Source organism: Salmo salar, chromosome 01 (assembly GCF_965601325.2).
Source record: "Salmo salar chromosome 01, fSalSal1, whole genome shotgun sequence".
NCBI classification, from domain to species: Eukaryota; Metazoa; Chordata; class Actinopteri; order Salmoniformes; family Salmonidae; genus Salmo; species Salmo salar.
Window position 1 is genome coordinate 101368342 of NC_138291.1, and position 19768 is coordinate 101388109.

General features: G+C 41.9%; 1 protein-coding gene across 10 annotated transcripts in view; it reads right to left on the reverse strand.

Annotated features, from left to right (window-relative positions):
- Positions 1 to 215: 215 nt before the first annotated feature.
- Positions 216 to 19768, reverse strand: part of LOC106611148 (neurexin-1a) — a 557947-nt gene continuing 538394 nt past the window's right edge. For all 10 annotated transcript variants that reach the window (XM_045724959.2, XM_082978410.1, XM_045724935.2 and 7 more), the window contains one exon: positions 216 to 3817. In XM_045724959.2, the coding sequence (XP_045580915.2) occupies positions 3510 to 3817 (308 nt within the window). In that variant the 3' untranslated portion in view covers positions 216 to 3509. The remainder of the gene's footprint in view (positions 3818 to 19768) is intronic.

The window sequence follows — 19768 nt, forward strand, 5'->3', positions numbered from 1 at the left end:
AAGGAGTGGAGGATTTCTCAGTTATACTGGTGCCTTTCAATGCATGATTCTGTGTGGTTGTTTTCAAATAACATAACAGGAACAAACATGTATTCCAGAATATGAATTCAATATGTACAGTCCAATAACTAGGGGTGCTTGTCCATACCATAAGGTCATACTTTATTAGTCAGAAAGTGTTACTGAAAATTCTATAAGACATGTTTTGCTCTCACTGTGCTTCTGCTAAGAGTTACATTTGACATTCTCCTGTCTCCATAACAAGCTCCATCTCTATAACCCCCAGGGGGCAGAACGAGGCAAGGCCAGCATAGAGGCATCATCTCCTTAGCCTTGAAATACATTCCCTTTGTGTTCTCTATGCAGGAGAGATATGTCTGGGCGTCTTCCCAAATGGCAACGTATTCCCATTATAGTGTGAGCCCTATTCCTATAGATCAAAAGTAGTGCACTATATAGGGAATATGATGCCATTGGGGATGCAAGCATGCAATACCTTTTATAGTTTTTATTGGCCATAATTAATAACTACAACTGAGTGAACAAAAAGTTGCTGTCATAACCAGCTGGGTGTATGCTGTTCAACTGGTTTAATATTATTGGTTAACATGTTGCTGTCATAACCAGCTGGGTGTATGCTGTTCAACTGGTTTAATATTATTGGTTAACATGTTTCTGTCATAACCAGCTGGGTGTATGCTGTTCAACTGGTTTAATATTATTGGTTAACATGTTTCTGTCATAACCAGCTGGGTGTATGCTGTTCAACTGGTTTGATATTCTTGGTTAACATGTTTCTGTCATAACCAGCTGGGTGTATACTGTTCAACTGGTTTAATATTATTGGTTAACATGTTGCTGTCATAACCAGCTGGGTGTATGCTGTTCAACTGGTTTAATATTATTGGTTAATATGTTGCTGTCATAACCAGCTAGGTGTATGCTGTTCAACTGGTTTAATATTATTGGTTAATATGTTGCTGTCATAACCAGCTGGGTGTATGCTGTTCAACTGGTTTGATATTCTTGGTTAACATGTTTCTGTCATAACCAGCTGGGTGTATGCTGTTCAACTGGTTTAATATTATTGGTTAATATGTTGCTGTCATAACCAGCTGGGTGTATGCTGTTCAACTGGTTTGATATTCTTCGTTAACATGTTTCTGTCATAACCAGCTGGGTGTATGCTGTTCAACTAGTTTAATATTATTGGTTAATATGTTGCTGTCATAACCAGCTGGGTGTATGCTGTTCAACTGGTTTGATATTATTGGTTAACATGTTTAAACTGTAGGAATGAAGGTCTTATATTGTTCTGTTTGTTATTGAATGCATGTATTAATAAAGTAAGGTATAATTTAAGCAGTTATAATTAGGGTAGCATGTACAGAGTGTAGGAAATGAAGATAATTGACTTAAGCGATACCGATAAGAAAGAAAAAACAGAACGGTAGACCAATGAACCATTTAGTAATTAACAAAGCACGTTTCTCACCTCACAATGATTTTACCATAGAACCTCATATAGTAGACTGAAGTTCAATTAGGTAACATTTTATTTCATTTATTCATTTAATTTTTCAAAACTATTTTTTTTCATAATAAATGTTACTGAGGTCAATAATAAAGACATTGTCACAATTTGAAAATAAAATACTGTAGAAAAAAATAGCACATGTAGAAATAAAAAAAGAAATGAACAATCAAAGAATTTATAATAATCCTCATTATTTATAGGTCATAATAGTACTCATTCCAAGTCCATCAGGTCACCAGGACAGCAGAACAGAGCTGACAGTAGAATGACAAAAACACAAACGGTTCAAATGATCTCTTCCTATTTCTTCTTCAGGTTGTTTGCATCAGCCCAAGCATACACTAAACAATCATGTTATAGGACCACTTATAGGAACACATACAGCAACATCATCAGTAGTATACGTCTTCATTCGCACATAGCTTGGTTTAGTTTGGGGGGCAGGTATAGGGAGGAAGGCCGTCCGTTACTGTTACTGCCCCAGGAATTGGGAAGGAGCAGGCATGGGGAGAAAGTCCGTGATACCCTGGAGACATGACCTCATCCTGCTTATCATCATGCCAGGTCTCTACTGTCCACTATCATTACCTTGTACAGTTTGAGGACAGTCAGGCTGCTACTGGACGGGGTCAATATATCTATTAGATCAGGTTGGCATTTGTAGAAAAACTAAACAGATGTTTAACTGGGGAAATAAAAAATCCAACTGAAAAGAAAAGTAATTGCTGATCGACGTCATCGTAAAATCTTCTATATCTAGCAACACTTAATAACATTTAATTTGGTATTTTTGTCATTTTTTTATTTGTTTTTTATTCCAAAAATGGTTGGAGGAGGAGCATATATAGCTTGCGTGGTCATCTATACAACAGGCTATAAAACACCACTTTGTCACTGTCCAGAAAGCACATATAGATGTGGTTGTACTGTATATAAACATGTACTGTAATAAGATACGTTTTGCGTGCATGGAGTGTTCCAGTATCAGAATGATCGCATTCAGAACATTCTGACTTCTTCCAGAATTCTGTAAAACACTTTGCCTTAGTTTTCAACAACAGTGTGGAATCTAAGGCATCATGATTTCTTAACTGGCAAAAATGAATCTTAATCATAACTTGACATAAGTCTCTCTTGATCAAGATTAATCGGAGGCCATTTTGTCTTTGCACTGTTGATAGATCAGGCAGCCAAATGTTCCTTTAGTCTGTGTTTTGGCCATCATTGCCACCATAAAAAGTGCAGATACTTTGGCTGATTAGTCAAACATACAGTAGGTAGCATCTTTATCCTTTCACTTCCTTCTTCACTGTTACCTTGCCTTCCCATTATGCCATCTCTTTTCTATTTCACTCGTCATCTGTTGTTGCACATGTTTGGCGTTAGGTTTTCTTTATTTACCCCATTTGTACGTTTTAAGTATTTTCTCATAGAAAAGGTCCCAGTTAACACAAACACAGGATATGTAAATTAAACATTGGAGTTTATAGTTGTAATATATCTTCCTCAATTGTATACCTCTCCTCACCCGTTTGCATCTCTCTTCTCCCGTTTGGACAACCAATATCCTGGTAATAAACTGAATAAAACTGAGCAATTGGTTGGATTGTTTGTTGGTTTAAGATGTATAGGTACTCCTGTTGATTATTCTGCAGTTCCAAACCCTCTTCCTTATAATCAGTATAGTCCAATAGAATACCTCTATCTCCCTGGTGCTCCCTAAAGCCTAGTTTTTTGGGTTTTAAGAATCTAAAGGAATGATGTTCTGTTTTATTTTTTTGTCCATTTGACATTCAGGTATAACACCATCCCACCATGTCTTGGGTAAAATGAAAGACAAAATGTTATTTTGTAGTTTTTGTTGAATTTCGTTTGTTCATTATTATACACTTTTTAGTGGTCTTCTGATCTCCTGATTGGTCTTCTGGAGTCATAAAAAGTTTGTCGGGCCAGTGACCAGAGACAGTAAGGATCACACGTAATACTCCTTGTCCTTATTCTTCTTGCTCTTGAAGGAGGTCTTGGCTGCGTTCGGCGGTTTGTCCTTCACCAATGTCCCGTTGGACTGCGATGTGTTACTGATGTAGTTACGGCTCTCGTCCACATGGTAAGATCCCTCATCCCGGTTGCGGTATTTGTACATGGCGTAGAGCAGGATGAGGATACAGAGGGCGGCTGCCGCTATGATGCCAACCACCATCCCTGTGGTACTGCTGGACTCACGGAACACCCCCTCCGATGGACCTGGGTAGCCCTTCACCGCCGGGCCTGTTGGGTTAGCTGTGGAGAGGGAGAGAAAGAGAGAAGGAGGATGTGGTTATTATAAATAGCTCATATTCAACACAAGATAGCCTACGCCATTTCACACAGAACACATTCCAAAGCATATAATATGCTACCAAAAAATACTCAATGTAGTAACACAATGGAAGTTTATTTTCAAATTCATTGAAATTCACACAATGACAACAGAATGGGAATGGATTTATATCAGGAGCATGAGCATCAATATTGAGTATGATCAATATCTTTAGCCGCTATGAAGGTGTGCTAGCAGATTCCAGATCCCCTGACCTGAGTGTAACTTAACAACAGAGTCACTTCATTCTGTTTTTATGACTAACTCATAACCAGCACCAAATTACCAACAATACCTCAACCATTACATGGATGATCTCACCCACAATAACTCATACTCACAGCTCAAAACTCACAGATCTCACACATACATTAAATGAAAAGGCAAATACGGAAAAGTAGTGATATGAGGACATGTTGACAGTCCATGATGACTCATAGTGACCAACAAATGAAAAGACAATTTAGAGCAAAACAGCCTTTCCATTATGATGCAAATTAGGGTGACTTCAGAAAGTATTCACACCTCTTGACTTTTTCCACATTGTGTTGTGTTCTAGACAGATTTTTGGACACTGGTCTACACACAATACCCCATAATGTCAAAGTGTAATTAATTTTTTCTAAAGTTTTACAAATGAATTAAAAATGAAAAGCTGAAACGTCTTTAGTCAATAAGTATTCAACCCCTTTGTTAAGGCAAGCTTAAATAAGTTCAGGAGTAAAAATGTGCTTATTAACAAGTCACATAATAAGTTGAATGGACTCACTCTACATTATCCAGTGCCCGTGCTCCAAATTACAAATCGGGAAGACCACATGCGCACTGAGACATGGGTCATAGAACACAAAAGCTCTATTAGAGCAAGGAGGAGAACTACCCTCTAGCAGCCCACTTTATTCAGCACCAACACCTAGTCAATGAACTAAAGATCTGGGCTATAGAGAAAATGCGGAGGAATGAGAGAGGAGGTGATTTTGACCTTTTCTTACTTCAAAAAGAGGGTAAATGGATCCATCTAGACGCTGTCGCCCCCCACGCATTAAACAAACAACTAGATCTGAACTTTTTTCTCTAGTATACATAATGCTTCCATGCTCTGCTGAGTTATTGATAATCATCACAATGTGCCTTGTGCGTTTGTTTACGCACCAGTGCATGTATTGTATTTTACACATGCAGCTCTGATAGAGTAATCCTTTACGCACCTTCTTTGTATACATTCCTACGTGATATTTTTCATGTTGCGTCTATACACTGACGTGATAATATTGTAGATTTGTTTTGTGTATAGTTATTTACCTGTCATGTGACATTTACCTGTCCTCACCTTTACTTCTAGAGAAGCATCAGCTTCCGTCCACAAAGCTGCCTGAGGAAGACTCTAGAAGTCGGAACTCGCTGCAGTTGTGTGTCCTGATGTACCATGCTGACTGCTCCTACATGTACAGTTGAAGTCGGAAGTTTACATACACCTTAGCCGATAGCTGATCATATTTCAACCACATAAAAGATTAATCCAAGCCAAACTGAAATCTTATCAGAAACATGTTGGTGGATTTTCACAGCTTTCTATTTCCTTACAACTGGTCAAACTGATGTCCTTTGGACATTTTGCATGGACAATCTTTGATATTAATATGTTTTTATTGTATTTTATCCCAGGTCTCCAAACGTCTTTGCTCCTCGAAAGAAGCAGTGATGACAGAGAATTTTACCGATGTCAACTAGATTGAAGCATTTCTTTCATTCTATAAATGTATGACATTATTCTGTTAAGCAGGGCTTTATTTAGTCTTCTAAGGCCAAATATAATGACAGAAGAGAAGCTGCAAGTTGACTAATACATAGCCTATGAAAATGTCGGACATTCTAAGCAGAAAAATATCTGTATTAGGCACACCAAAAAAATCCTGCACCCCCTGTCAAAAAATCTTTCCATCTCTGACTGTAGCCTACAGCGCAATTTTTATATTTGCGGTTAGGGTCGTGTGCAACCCTCAGATTTTGACTTTCTCACATATAGTTGGGCGGTTCCAGATAGATTATTAGCTATTGCGGGTGGGTGCGGGTGAACAAACATCTGACCCGCACACCACAAGTATTAATACTTTCTGAAGGTACTGTACAAATTAGCAACAGAATGATCCCCATCAATTTCAGTATACTCATTTTCAATGAATTAAAATGAATAGGCAATGGCCAATGCGGCCTCTGTAATGAACTCTAAATGTTTGACAACAGTGGGTTAATAACTGACCTACACTGCACTTATGGGAGGCATTTGCACCGGCTGAGTGGGAAGCTGATTAGATATTAGACAACCCACTTTGTGTTCCGAGTGCCATCCAAATTCTAATGCATCTTAATTCATCTCCCTCTGATAGGCCTCCACTGTTCTGCTTTGCTCCACTCTCTCTCGCTCTCTCTCTCTCATTTCAAATCAAAGTTTATTTGTCACGTGCACCGAATACAACAGATGTAGACCTTATAGTGAAATGCTTACTTACAGGCTCTAACCAACAGTGCAAAAAAGGTATTAGGTGAACAATAGGTAGGTAAAGAAATAAAACCGTAAAAAGACAGTGAAAAATAACAGTAGCTAGACTATATACAGTGGAGAGGATACATACAGGCATCGGTTTGTCGGGCTGATTGAGGTAGTATTTACATGTTGATATGGTTAAAGTGACTATGCATATATGATGAACAGAAAATATCAGTAGCGTGAAAAAGGGGTTGGCGGGTGGTGGGACACAATGCAGATAGCCCGGTTAGCCAATGTGCGGGGGCACTGGTTGGTCGGGCCAATTGAGGTAGTATGTACATGAATGTATAGTTAGTGACTATGCATATATGATAAACAGAGAGTAGCAGCAGCGTAAAAGAGGGGTTTGTGGGGGGGGGGGGGGGGGCACACAATGCAAATAGTCCGGGTAACCATTTGATTACCTGTTCAGGAGTCTTATGGCTTTGGGCTAAAAACTGTTGAGAAGCCTTTTTGTCCTAGACTTGGCACTCCGGTACCGCTTGCCATGCGGTATTAGAGAGAACAGTCTATGACTGGGGTGGATGGGGTCTTGGACAATTTTTAGGGCCTTCCTCTGACACCGCCTGGTGTAGAGATCCTGGATGGCAGGCAGCTTAGCCCCAGTGATGTACTGGGCCGTACGCACTACCCTCTGAAGTGCCTTGTGGTTGGAGGCCGAGCAATTGCCGTACCAGGCAGTGATGCTCTCTCTCTATCTCGAGATGCCCAGTCCAAGCTCTTCTCTGTCCTGGTTATCCCAATGGTGGAACCAGCTTCCCCCTGAAGCTAGGACAGCAGACTCCCTGCCGATTTTCCAAAAACATCTAAAACCCTACCTCTTCAAAGAGTATCTTAAATAATCCCACAGCCCCCCAACCACCTCCTCATCCCCCCACAAAAATACATTCCTTTTGTGAACTAACACTCACAGTAGTTTTTTTAAATCCCTTACTAACTCTGACTGCTGATAGCAACTTTGAGGAAAAATGTACTTACTATGACTGATGTGGTGGTCTCACCTAGCTATCTTAAGTTGAATGCACTAACTGTAAGTCACTCAGGAAAAGAGTGTCTGCTAAATGACAAACATGTAAAGATAAAGTACTTTTCACAAACTCATCTCTTCCTCCGCTATTCCTCTTCCTAACATAATGGTTGATGTTCTGTCTTTACGTTCAAGTGCACTGTGTGATGGCAGATTACAGCTCGTCAAGAAGACTGACTGAGTCAGATCTAAGAGACAAAACACTGTGAGGACAACGAACGATTCAAAGCAGCGGTGGGTGTCCTATAACCTCTGACCACAACATCGGCCATCATTTTCTGTTCATTTCCCGATGAAATCGCCGCTGTTCGCTCAAGTGTTTGTTAGTGTACACATCCCTTTTCTTTCTCTACCTGGGAGGCTTCACTCAGCGGAGGCTACACTCAGCGGAGCCTACACTCAGCGGAGCCTACACTCAGCGGAGCCTACACTCAGCGGAGCCTACACTCAGCGGAGCCTACACTCAGCGGAGCCTACACTCAGGGGATGCTGCACTCAGGGGATGCTGCACTCAGGGGATGCTGCACTCAGGGGCACAGGAGGCTGTTGAGGGGAGAACGGCTCATAATAATGGCCAGAACGAAGCAAATTAAATGGCATTACACACCTGGAAGCCATGTGTTACTATTATTATACTTATTTTTTGTACTTTTACCCCTTTTTCATGATATCCAATTGGTACTTACAGTCTTGTCCCATCGCTGCAACTTCCCTATGGACTCGGGAGAGGCGACGGTCGATAGCCATGCATCCTCCAAAACATGACCCTGCCAAGCCACACTGCTCGCTTAACCCTGAAGCCAGCCACACCAATGTGTTGGAGGAAACACCATCCAGCTGGCGACTGCAATCAGCTTAAAGGCGGACGGCCCGCCACAAGGAGTCGCTAGAGCGCAATGGGACAAGGAACTCCCGGCCGGCCAAACTCTCCCCTAACGACGCTGGTCCAATTGTGCGCTGCCTCATGTGTCTCCCAGTCACTGCCGGTTTTGACAAAGGCTGGGATCGAACCCGGGTCTGTAGTGATGCCTCAAGCACTGCGATTTAGTGCCTTTGACCGCTGTGCCACTCGGGAGGCAAGGAAACCATGAGTTTGATGTATTTGTTACCATTCCACTTATTCCGCTCCACTCATTAACACGAGCCCGTTCTCCCCAATTAAGGTACCACCAACCTCCTGTGCTAAGGAGAGCACTAGAGCTGGGGGCTAACAATGCTAACAGACAGACTCTGTCCCAAGTGGCACCATGTTACCTACGTTTATAGTGCACTGCATTTGACCAGGGCCCATAGGGACTATATAAATACATTAATAAATAAATATAGGCACTATATAGGAAATAGGGTGCCATTATGGTCAGTCACAGATGCAAGGAAAGAAGTAGAGCGTGCAGTAGTGTAGGTGAGCAGCTAACTATGCTACCAGACAGTCAAGGACAGGAGTTGAGAGTGCAGTAGTGTAGGTGAGCAGCTAACTATGCTACCAGACAGTCAAGGACAGGAGTAGACGGGAGTTAGCACAGCTAGGGGATTGAGTGTGACTGAGCCTAGCGACAGATTAGATTTGCCCGTGACAAGCCCACTTATCCTTGAAGGCAGGTGTGAAGAAAGAGCTGGCCTCGTGGGCACAAGCCACCGGCTGACACGCTGACAACACTCTCCTCCTCTTCCTCCTCTAGCTAACATTATGAAAGGAGAGGGGAGCATTTCTAGTGGGTTACTTTGGTTCAGGGTCAAAGATTTGACAGTGAACATAACGTGGTGGCTGGCGGAGGGAAGAAGAGGTGGTTAAGGAGAAAGGGAGATACAGAGAGGGAGAAGGGAGAGAGCAAGACAGAGAGAGGAGGAAGAGGAGGCGGAAAGAAAGAGAAAAAGAATGAGAGAAAGAGCAAGAGAGTGAAATTTGTCAAGCCACCTCTGTCTGACCTCACCCATCATCTTGTCAACTGTCGCCCACGGAGATGGTGGCGGTGACAGCAGAAGGGGACAACACATGAGGCAGGAGGGCTCTGTAAAACACTCTAGGAGTGGGTCATACGACTGGGTTATGTGACAACCCTGCTGTCCTCACCTGATTCAGAGTGAAGATCAAGCTTGCACAACTAGAACCTTTGCTTGAAATCATTCATTAATGTCAATGGCAGACTTTGAGAAAATTCTAATTAAGAGTACGGATCTCATGTCAGAATACCACCCAGCATGCTCAGTCTCCCACCCTCTTGATGGTTTCCTTCCATTTATAGAGATAATAAAAACAGATTATTTTTACTTTTTCCCGCTGTGTGTCTTGAATCAGTTGTCATCTACTCTCTATACTAATCTCATGAAAGCTCTTCTCCTGTCTTTTTTTTTACCCCAAGCATTGTTTGTGCAGTACAGTACAAATAGCACATAATGCATGTTAATGGAGCCCAATTAGTAAGATATGGAGAAGATATAGAAGAAGAAAATCATGGGAACGTTGTTGACATGAACATCAAATGAACTGTACCCTGTAGCTACCTCACTATGATATAACAATGGTTTAGATTTTCCTTATTTTTTTGTTGTTGTCAGATTTGTACATGTTTGATGAAGGTTTTTATTTCACCTTTATTTAACCAAGTAGGTAAGTGGAGAACAAGTTCTCATTTACAACTGCGACCTGGCCAAGATAAGCAAAGCAGTGCGACAAAAAACAACACAGAGTTACACATGGGATAAACAAACGTACAGATAATAACACAATACAAAAATCTATGTACAGTGTGTGCAAATGTAGAAGAGTAGGGAAGTAAGGCAATACATAGGCCATAGAGGCTAAATAATTACAATTTAGCATTTAACACTGGAGTGATAGATGTGCAGATGATGATGTGCAAGTAGAGATACTGGGGTGCAAAAGAGCACGAGGATAAGTAACAATATGGGGATGAGGTAGTTGGGTGTGCTGTTAACAGATTGACTGTGTATAGGTACAGTGATTGGTAAGCTATAGATGGTATAGATTGAGCAGAGGGTGAAGAAAATGACTTAAACCAACACTATTTCTAGATAAAAGCAGTAGCCTAATTGTAGTTATTTACATGAACAAAGAATGGATTCATCTTGAATCAGTGAACTGTTCTGGAGGGAGGGAGTACTGTGCAGTAAGTATCGCTACTTAGCAGACTGGTCTGAAGGGAGGGAGTACTGTACAGTACTTATCACTGCTTAGCAGATTGCTCTGAAGGGAGGAAGTAAAGTACAGTAATATCACTACTTAGCAGATTGGTCTGAAGGGAGGGAGTACTGTACAGTACTTATCACTACTTAGCAGATTGGTCTGAAGGGAGGAAGTAAAGTACAGTAATATCACTACTTAGCAGATTGGTCTGAAGGGAGGGAGTACTGTACAGTAATATCACTACTTAGCAGACTGGTCTGAAGGGAGGAAGTACTGTACAGTACGTATTGACCTTAATTAGTTAAGGATTACTAGACTTTAGTCCTTAATGAAGTTTATAAAACTATAGACAGAACCCATGAAACAACCCATGGAACAACCCATAAATCATCAGTTCGTGTCATGACCAGCAGCCACTCTATATAACCTAATACCACCCACTGGGTAGCACATAGCCTAGTGGTTAATTAAGAGTATTGGGCCAGTAACCGAAGTCACTAGTTCAAATACCTGCGCCGACTAGGTGAAAAATTGATCCATGTGCCCTTTTGCAAGGCACTTAATCCTAATTGCTCCTTCAATTCGATCTTGTTAAGAGCGTCTGCTAAATGACTAGAATGTAAAATGTAACCCTTAATGCACTTGAAAGCTTATTAGCCTGTAGTACAGCACCAATGGTGTCTATGAAACACACGACCCATATAACAACCTACGAAACACACGGCCCATAGAACAACATACGAAACACACAACCCATAGAACAACCTACGAAACACACAACCCATAGAACAACCCATGAAACACACAACCCATAGAACAACCTACGAAACACACAACCCATAGAACAACCCATGAAACACACAACCCATAGAACAACCCATGAAACACACGACCCACAGAACAGCCTATGAAACACATGACTCACCAGTTACCGTCACTCATGCGGTACATGTACAGTAAGATTTATTATAACCTTAAATCAACCCTAAATGTACATTAAGGATTATTAGAGCATAGTCATTGGTTTGCCCTACTCATGCAGTAGATGTACTTTAGGACCACCATTTCATGAGTTTTGTGTGGTGCTTACAGTAGGTATATAGCTCTCAGCTGTCTTTCAAGAAGGCAGGGATTGCCAACCCCCCTTCTGGAGAGTTACTGGGTATGCAGGCTTCTGCTTCCTGCTGTAACACTACTCTTTCCCTTCTGGAGAGTTACTGGGTATGCAGGCTTCTGCTTCCTGCTGTAACACTACTCTTTCCCTTCTGGAGAGTTACTGGGTATGCAGGCTTCTGCTTCCGGCGGTAACACTACTCTTTCCCTTCTGGAGAGTTACTGGGTATGCAGGCTTCTGCTTCCTGCTGTAACACTACTCTTTCCCTTCTTTGACCCCACCCCTCTCTTTATTCATGTTTTATTTTAGTCTGATGTTTTGTTTTGATTCCTGTTTGTTTAAAAAAAATATCTAATTGTAAAGCAACTTTTGGTCCATGAAAAGCACTGTATAAGTCCCATGTAGTAGTAGTAGTAGTATTATTAATAATAGTATTATTAGGAGCTATTTAGTAGAATTAGATGTTTGAGATTAGGGTTAGGTTGGAGCAAAATCCAGCTAAATGTTAGCTATCCAGGAGGAGGGTTGGTGTATGTCTGGACCCTCCCTTCCATTCCTTTAGCAGGGGTAGAGAAAGAAAGAGAGGGGTACTGTGGAGTTAGTCACATTCACTGACAATGGTCTAACAGATGAAGCGTTAGTAGAATCAAAAAAAATATATATGTTTTGATTGAGGGATCTCTAATAAGGAATCTCATGGGGAAGTAGTGCCATCGCATATATGTTCACCATTGTCACAGTCCCAGAATGCTTCACTCTCCTCTCCACATTTGCCTGTCTTTTTATTAATAGTCCATCACCGCGGCAGAGCGAAGGCACCCATAAACCCAGGGAGAAATGACGCCTGAAACAAGTGTTTAAAATGATGGGTGTTCATATGAAATCTACTCGAGTTTACCCAAGGGTAAAATTAGATGGAGGAAAAAAACAACCTTAAAGTGTTGAGAGCCTAGCTTCATGATGGCACAGCAGGGAAGAGAGAGAGAGAGGTAGAAGGGGGAGCGAGAGAGAGAGGAGGAGCGAGAGAGGGGGGCGAGAAAGAGAGAGGGGGGTGAGAAAGAGAGAGGGGGGTGAGAGAGAGAGAGAGAGAGAGAGAGAGAGGGGGAGCGAGCGCGAGAGAGCGAGCACGAGAGAGCGAGCACGAGAGAGCGAGCACGAGAGAGCGAGAGAGCGAGAGAGAGCGAGAGAGCGAGCGCGAGAGAGAGAGAGTGAGCGCGCGCGATAGAGAGAGTGAGCGCGAGAGAGAGAGAGTGAGCGCGAGAGAGAGAGAGCCAGCGCGAGAGAGAGCGAGCCAGCGCGAGAGAGAGCGAGCCAGCGCAAGCCAGGGAGAGAGAGGGAGAGATTGTGATTGAGAGAAAGGTACTATGAACTGAAATCAGGGAAACTTTTAAAGGAGGGAACTGATATAAAAGCTTCTAGAATAACTTTTCTCCCACTCTTCATTTCATGCGACTCAGTGTCTGTCCCAAATGGCCCACTATTCCCTATAATAGTGCACTACTTTTGACCTTAGCCCAAGTCACAAGTCAATTCCCCTCAGTAAGGCTGTCAGGGTTTCGGTGGGAGAGATAAGATATACCAATATACCTGAAAAACAAGAGACGACCAGATATCATTTGACTCTTATTCACCATGATATATAGTGTTCAAAACATTAGGAACACCTTCCGAATATTGAGTTGCCCCCTCTCCCCCACCAAGGCTTAAAAATAATTCTTTAACCTGTCTCCTCCATTTCATCTACACAGATTGAAGTGGATTTAATATCTATAATGGATGACAGCTTTCACCCGGTCAGTCCAGTCTATATCATGGAAAGAGCAGGTGTTCCTAATGTTTTGTAAACTCAGTGTAAATATGATTAAGCAGAATGTAACTGCATGGCACTGCTTGGAATAAGAGGAGAGGTTATTGTAAGATATTTCTCTGGCTCTCTCGCACGCGCTGGTGCACTGGGACTACTCATTGAAATGCCATCCTCTGCTTCTCCCAAGGAGGAGCCAAATGGAATCACAGATTCCACCCACTCTGCCAGTTGAGATTTAAATAAATGGTCCTCTTTAAAGATAATTTATCCTAATGTGTCCCTGGCGAGGGGTTCATTTGTTTGGCAATTTGCAACTGGGGTGACAGCATAGGGGCTGTGGGGGAAGGAGGCTGAGAGAGGGGGGGCATAGGTAGAGTAGGGAACAGAGTGAGCGACAGGGAACGAGGTGGGAGAAGGTGGCATAGGGAGAGTAGGGAACAGGGTGAGGGATTGGGAATGAGGTGGGAGAAGGGGCAGGTAAGTGAGGACAAGAAATGGTGAGTAGGGAACGGGGGAGGAGGGAGATAAGGAAGGAGGAAGGTAAGTGCTGAAGGGGGAACATATGGACGATCTCAATTGCATACACCTCGTGTCCTCTCTCCTCATCTCCTTCTCAAAACCCATTAGATGAAAAAGTCAGAGGTCCTTTTCCTCTGACCTTCTCCACCAATATGTTTTGTAAAGGAGGCGAGGAGAGAGCAGAATGGAATTGAGATTCTCCCATGGAGAGCAAGGATGGGTGAGGCGGAGGGGGGGAAGGTGATGGGGGGGTTACTTCAGGTGAGGGTGAGATCTGTTCTTGTTATCCTTGTTGTGAAGTAATGGAGCGAACAGGACTACTTAGACTGCAGTGAACGGACACAGGCCTAGCTGACCTTCCTTTAGTGGGATTGATGGTGGTAAAGAGGTGTGGAGATGTGCTCCAGTTATACACTGTAATCTACCATGTCGTTTATTATCTAAATAAAATTGTTAAATAAAGGTTAAATAAAAATAAATACATCTGTGCCTGCATGGGATTACTCTAGGTCTAGGTGCTGGTTTTACTGTACACTCTTTAAACAAGAAATATACAGTACCAGTCAAATGTTTGGACCCACCTACTCATTCCAGGGTTTTACTTTATTTTTACTAGTTTCTACATTGTAGAATAATAGTGAAAACATCGAAATTATGAAATAGCACATAAGGAATCATGTAGTAACCAAAAGAGTGCTTAAAAAAATCAAAATATATTTTATATTTGAGATTCTTCAAAGCAGCCACCTTTTGACTTGATGACAGCTTTGCACACTCTTGGCATTCTTTCAACCAGCTTCATTCCAGTCCCCTGAAATGCATTTAAATTAAAGGTGTGCCATGTCAAAAATTTATTTGTGCAATTTCTTTACTTCTTAATGCGAATGCCAATCAGTTGTGTTGGGACAAGGTAGGGGTGGTATACAGAAGATAGCCCTTTTGGTAAAAGATCACGTCCATATTATGGCAAGAACAGCTCACATAAGGTCAGTCAGTCAATCCGGATAAATTCAAGAACTTTGAAAGTTTCTTCAAGTGCAGTCACAAAAACCATCAAGCGCTTTGATGAAACTGGCTTTCATGAAGACTGCCACACAATGAAGACCCAGAGTTACCTCTGCTGCAGAGGATAAGTTCATTAGAGTTACCAGCCTCAGAAACTGCAGCCCAAATAAATGCTTCACAGAGTTCCGGTAAGAGACACATCTTAACATCAACTGTTCAGAGGAGACTGGGTGAATTGGGCCTTCATGGTCAAATTTCTGCAATGAAAACACTACTAAAGGACAACAATAACAACAATAAGAAGAAGAGACTTTCTTGGGCCAAGAAACATGAGCAATGGACATTAGACCGGTGGAAATCTGTCCTTTGGTCTGAAGAGTCCAAATTTGAGATCTTTGGTTCCAACAATCATGTCTTTTTGAGATGCAGAGCAGGTGAACGGATGATCTCTGCATGTGTGGTTCCCACCGTGAAGCAATAGGATAAAGACCCAACAACACCTCCAGGCTGGGTAATGGTTATTTGACCAAGAAGGAGAGTGATGGAGTGCTGCATCAGATGACCTGGACTCCAAAATCACCCGACCTCAACCCAATTGTGATGGTTTGGGATGAGTTGGACCGCAGAGTGAAGGAAAAGCAGCCAACAAGTGCTCAGCATATGTGGGAACTCCTTCAAGACTGTTGGAAAAGCATTGAAGCTGAAGCTGGTTGAGAGAATGCCAAGAGTGTGCAAAGCTGTCATCAAGGCAAAGGGTGGCTACTTTGAAGAATCACAAATCTAAAATATGTTTTGATTTGTTAAACACTTTTTTGGTTACTACATGATTGTGTTATTTCAGAGTTTTGAAGTTTTCACTATTATTATACAACGTATGCGTAGGTGTCCAAACTTTTGACTGGTACTGTAAATATAATTTAATCAATTTCTGAATAAGGCTGTAACGTAACAAAATGTGGAAAAGGGGAAGGGGTCTGAATACTTTCTGAAAGCAGTGAATATCCTTGGGGTGGTAAAATATAGTACCATACAATACAAGAGTTTGTTGTACTTATTGTACTAGTAATATTACTATACAGTACAGGAGCGTGTTGTACTAGTAACACTACCATACAGTACAGGATTTTGTTGTATTAGTAATAATACTATACAGTACAGTACTGTGTTGTACTACTAGTAATACTACTATATAGTACAGGAGCGTGTTGTAATAATAGTACTAGTGTTAATACAACGCAGTACTAAAGTGGAGGATGTTCACTACACTTCAGTACCCTACCCAGGACAGTTTAGTTAGCTATAGCCATGCATGTTACAGCTTCAGTACCCTACCCAGGACAGTTTAGTTAGCTATAGCCATGCATGTTACAGCTTCAGTACCCTCCCCAGGACAGTTTAGTTAGCTATAGCCATGCATGTTACAGCTATAGCTAGGATGAGATATATCTGTATGTCTGCAGGGGGATGCCCCGCTCTGTGAAGGTTTATACTACAATATTGCATCCAGGATATTTTAGGTCAGAAGTTATAGCCATGTAACATGGCAAATTTAGATATCCTAGCTAAAGCTGAGGTATGTACTTAAAACTGAGGGGGATACTCCTTCGTGAGACCCATGTTTAGTTGGCAAACTCACTGACACATCACTGTAATCCACAGAGATTAATAATTTATCCCCCTAGAGTCTAAACCTGCTCTAAATCAGGAGGGAGGGGCAGTTCTACTAAGCTACTGTATATGGAATTGTTATCAAAAGGTCATACCAAGGATCATTTTGATATATATATATATTTTTTCTATTTTATTTGTTTCTTTTTTTATTCTTATTTATTTATTATTATAATTTTTTTAAATGTATTATTATATATTTTTTTATTAATTATTATAGTTTTTTTGTAAATGTACCCCTTTTTTTGGTAGTTACAGTGTTGTCCCATCCCTGCAACTCCCGTACGGACTCGGGAGAGGCGAAGGTCGAGATCCATGCATCCTCCGAAACATGACCCTGCCAAGCCGGACTGCTTCTTGACACTGCTTACTTAACCCTGAAGCCAGCTGCACCAATGTGTCAGAGGAAACACCATAAAACCGGCGACCACAGTAAGTGCGCATGCACCCTGCCCGCCACAAGGAGTCGCTAGAGAGCGATGGGACAAGGACATCCCTGCCGGCCAAATCCTCCCCTAAACCAGACTACGCTGGGCCAATTGTGCACCTCCTCGTTGATCTCCCGGTCACGGCCAGCTGCAACAAAGCCTGGGATCGAACCCAGGTCTGTAGTGACACCTGTAACACTATGATGCAGTGCATTAGACCGCTTTGCCACTCAGGAGGCCTTGATTTAGAATTTTAAGACCCCTTAAAGTATGAAAAAAAATATTGGATGACAATATATTTTTGGCCTTACTGCTTTTAGCCCATACAAACACATATCATTTGTTTTATTTTTTTATTTAACCCTTATTTGACTTGGCAAGTCAGTTAAGAACAAATTCTTATTTACAATCACAGCCTACCCCGGCGACGCTGGGCCAATTGTGCGCTGCACCTATGTGACTCCCAATCACGGCTGGATGTGATACAGCCTGGATTCAAACCAGGGACTGTAGTGACACCTTTTTCACTGAGATTATGTGCCTTAGACCACTGCATCACTCGGGAGCCAGAATAACAGCTTCACTACATGGAACAAATAGACCCCCCCCAAAAATCTAAAGGAAGTTTGTTCTGAAGTGTTTTTCCTATATCTGAGAGATAAGACCGATCAGGAAATATTTGACATGTATATAAGGCCTTATTCTTGGTACTAAATAGTGTCCATACTGTATATACAGTGCTTCCATTCATTTTTTTCAACTGGTACTGGGGGACCTTCAGACGAAAATTGTTCATGAGAGTCTCACCTTTCCACAGAAGGGTACATTAGTGTGTAGCCCAATCTGTTCGGGTGCTACAGACAGAAGATGGCAGATCGGCTGTACGGACTTCAAGACGAGTACCAAGACGTTTGTGGGGGTCGTAGAGCAAAACGGAGAACTCCATGTTCAGGAGAGTCTTTCTCATCTTTCCATAGAGCGGTCAGAATAGTTTGTTGGCCAATCCATTCGGACGCTACAGACAATTTTGTGACAAAACCGATTATCGGGATCTCGTGGTATGTCAAACACTGCTCTAGCTCTATAACCTTTCACCACAGATGTGGAAGTGTTACATACAGCGCCTTGCAAAAGTATTCAACCCCCTTGGTGTTTTTCCTATTTTGTTTCAATGCAACTTGTAAGGAGCAGTCTTGTTTCTTGTTTGTTTCAGAATAAAACATATTTTGCATCTTCAAAGTGGTAGGCATGTTGTGTAAATCAAATGATACAAACCCCCCAAAAACGAATTTTAATTCCAGGTTGTAAAGCAACAAAATAGGAAAAATGCCGAGGGGGGTGAATACTTTAGCAAGACACTGTAGGCGGATGCAGTGGATTGAGACGCATCCAATGCAAAACAAACATATCTCTAGCTTAAACTGATGGATTTTGTTATTAGGCTAATTAGATTTCCGCGGGTCGCGGACGTCGACCTTAAGTTAATGGTATATTGGCTCCAACATATCCTGCCCCATAATCACCAGCTGTCAAACTGCGACTCATCGCACCACAGCAGAGGATCAGCCCTCCAGACAGGTAACTGTGGCAACCTACTGCTGGAGTACATCTTGCTTCCAGAAGGCCTAACACACTTAGGTACTACATACAATCAGTCCTTTCCTCTTCAATTAAGAAAAGAAGAAGAGGTGCCATCCATTCATCCCGCTAACTCTTCCTTTCAGAGACAGACAGGTCACCGTATCAATTCAACCACTGCCAGAGCTGCTACTGTGACTGCTATTACATTTGTCCTTAATTGAATGTCCTGGAAACGAAGCAGTGATGCCATCCATCCTTCGCTTGCTTCCTTTATTTATCCACCCACCCATCTAACCCTTTTCCTTTACTGAAAAAAATCCACACAAAAAGTCTTTTGGTATTTGTTTCATTAGTCCATTGTTGATACAGTCCCAAAAATGTTTTGCATGTTAGCAATCAAGTTTTCAAATCCCTGAGCTGCCCCTGAACAGGCAGTTAACCCACGGTTCCTAGGCCGTCATTGAAAATAAGAATTATATTAATTATAACTGTATTTTATGTAATACTATTTCCATGAGTGTGGACCAGTGTCTGATTCCAGGCATGATGTGAGAGCCTAGCGTGACTTTGGCTATCTGATAATGCTCACAGGACCGTGAATTGAACAAAGAACCGACCAAGCGAGCATCAAATGAGTTCAACTAACGCTGTGAGGATTAATAAAATGTGCTTGACTTTTCCTAGTGAATGGAGCCATTTTACTCATAATACTTTAAGTGAGTGGATCTGGGTCCAGGGAAGAGAGGGACAGGAAATGGGAGTAAGGTAGGCGGAAGTAGGTATCACTGCATGACCACAGCTAAACTCAGGGTGCATCCAAATTGGTATTTCCTATATAGTGCAATACTTTTGACCGGAGCCACTGGGTCCCAGTTTGGACGCAATCACATTGGCTACATTGCAAGAAAAGTTTCTGGATGGATGGGTGAGGAGATACAGTGATGCATGTCATGATGACGCATGTCAAGTAGGATAATAGTGTAAATAAATGTGTAATAATGTAGTCATGAATATCAAAATGTGCATATAG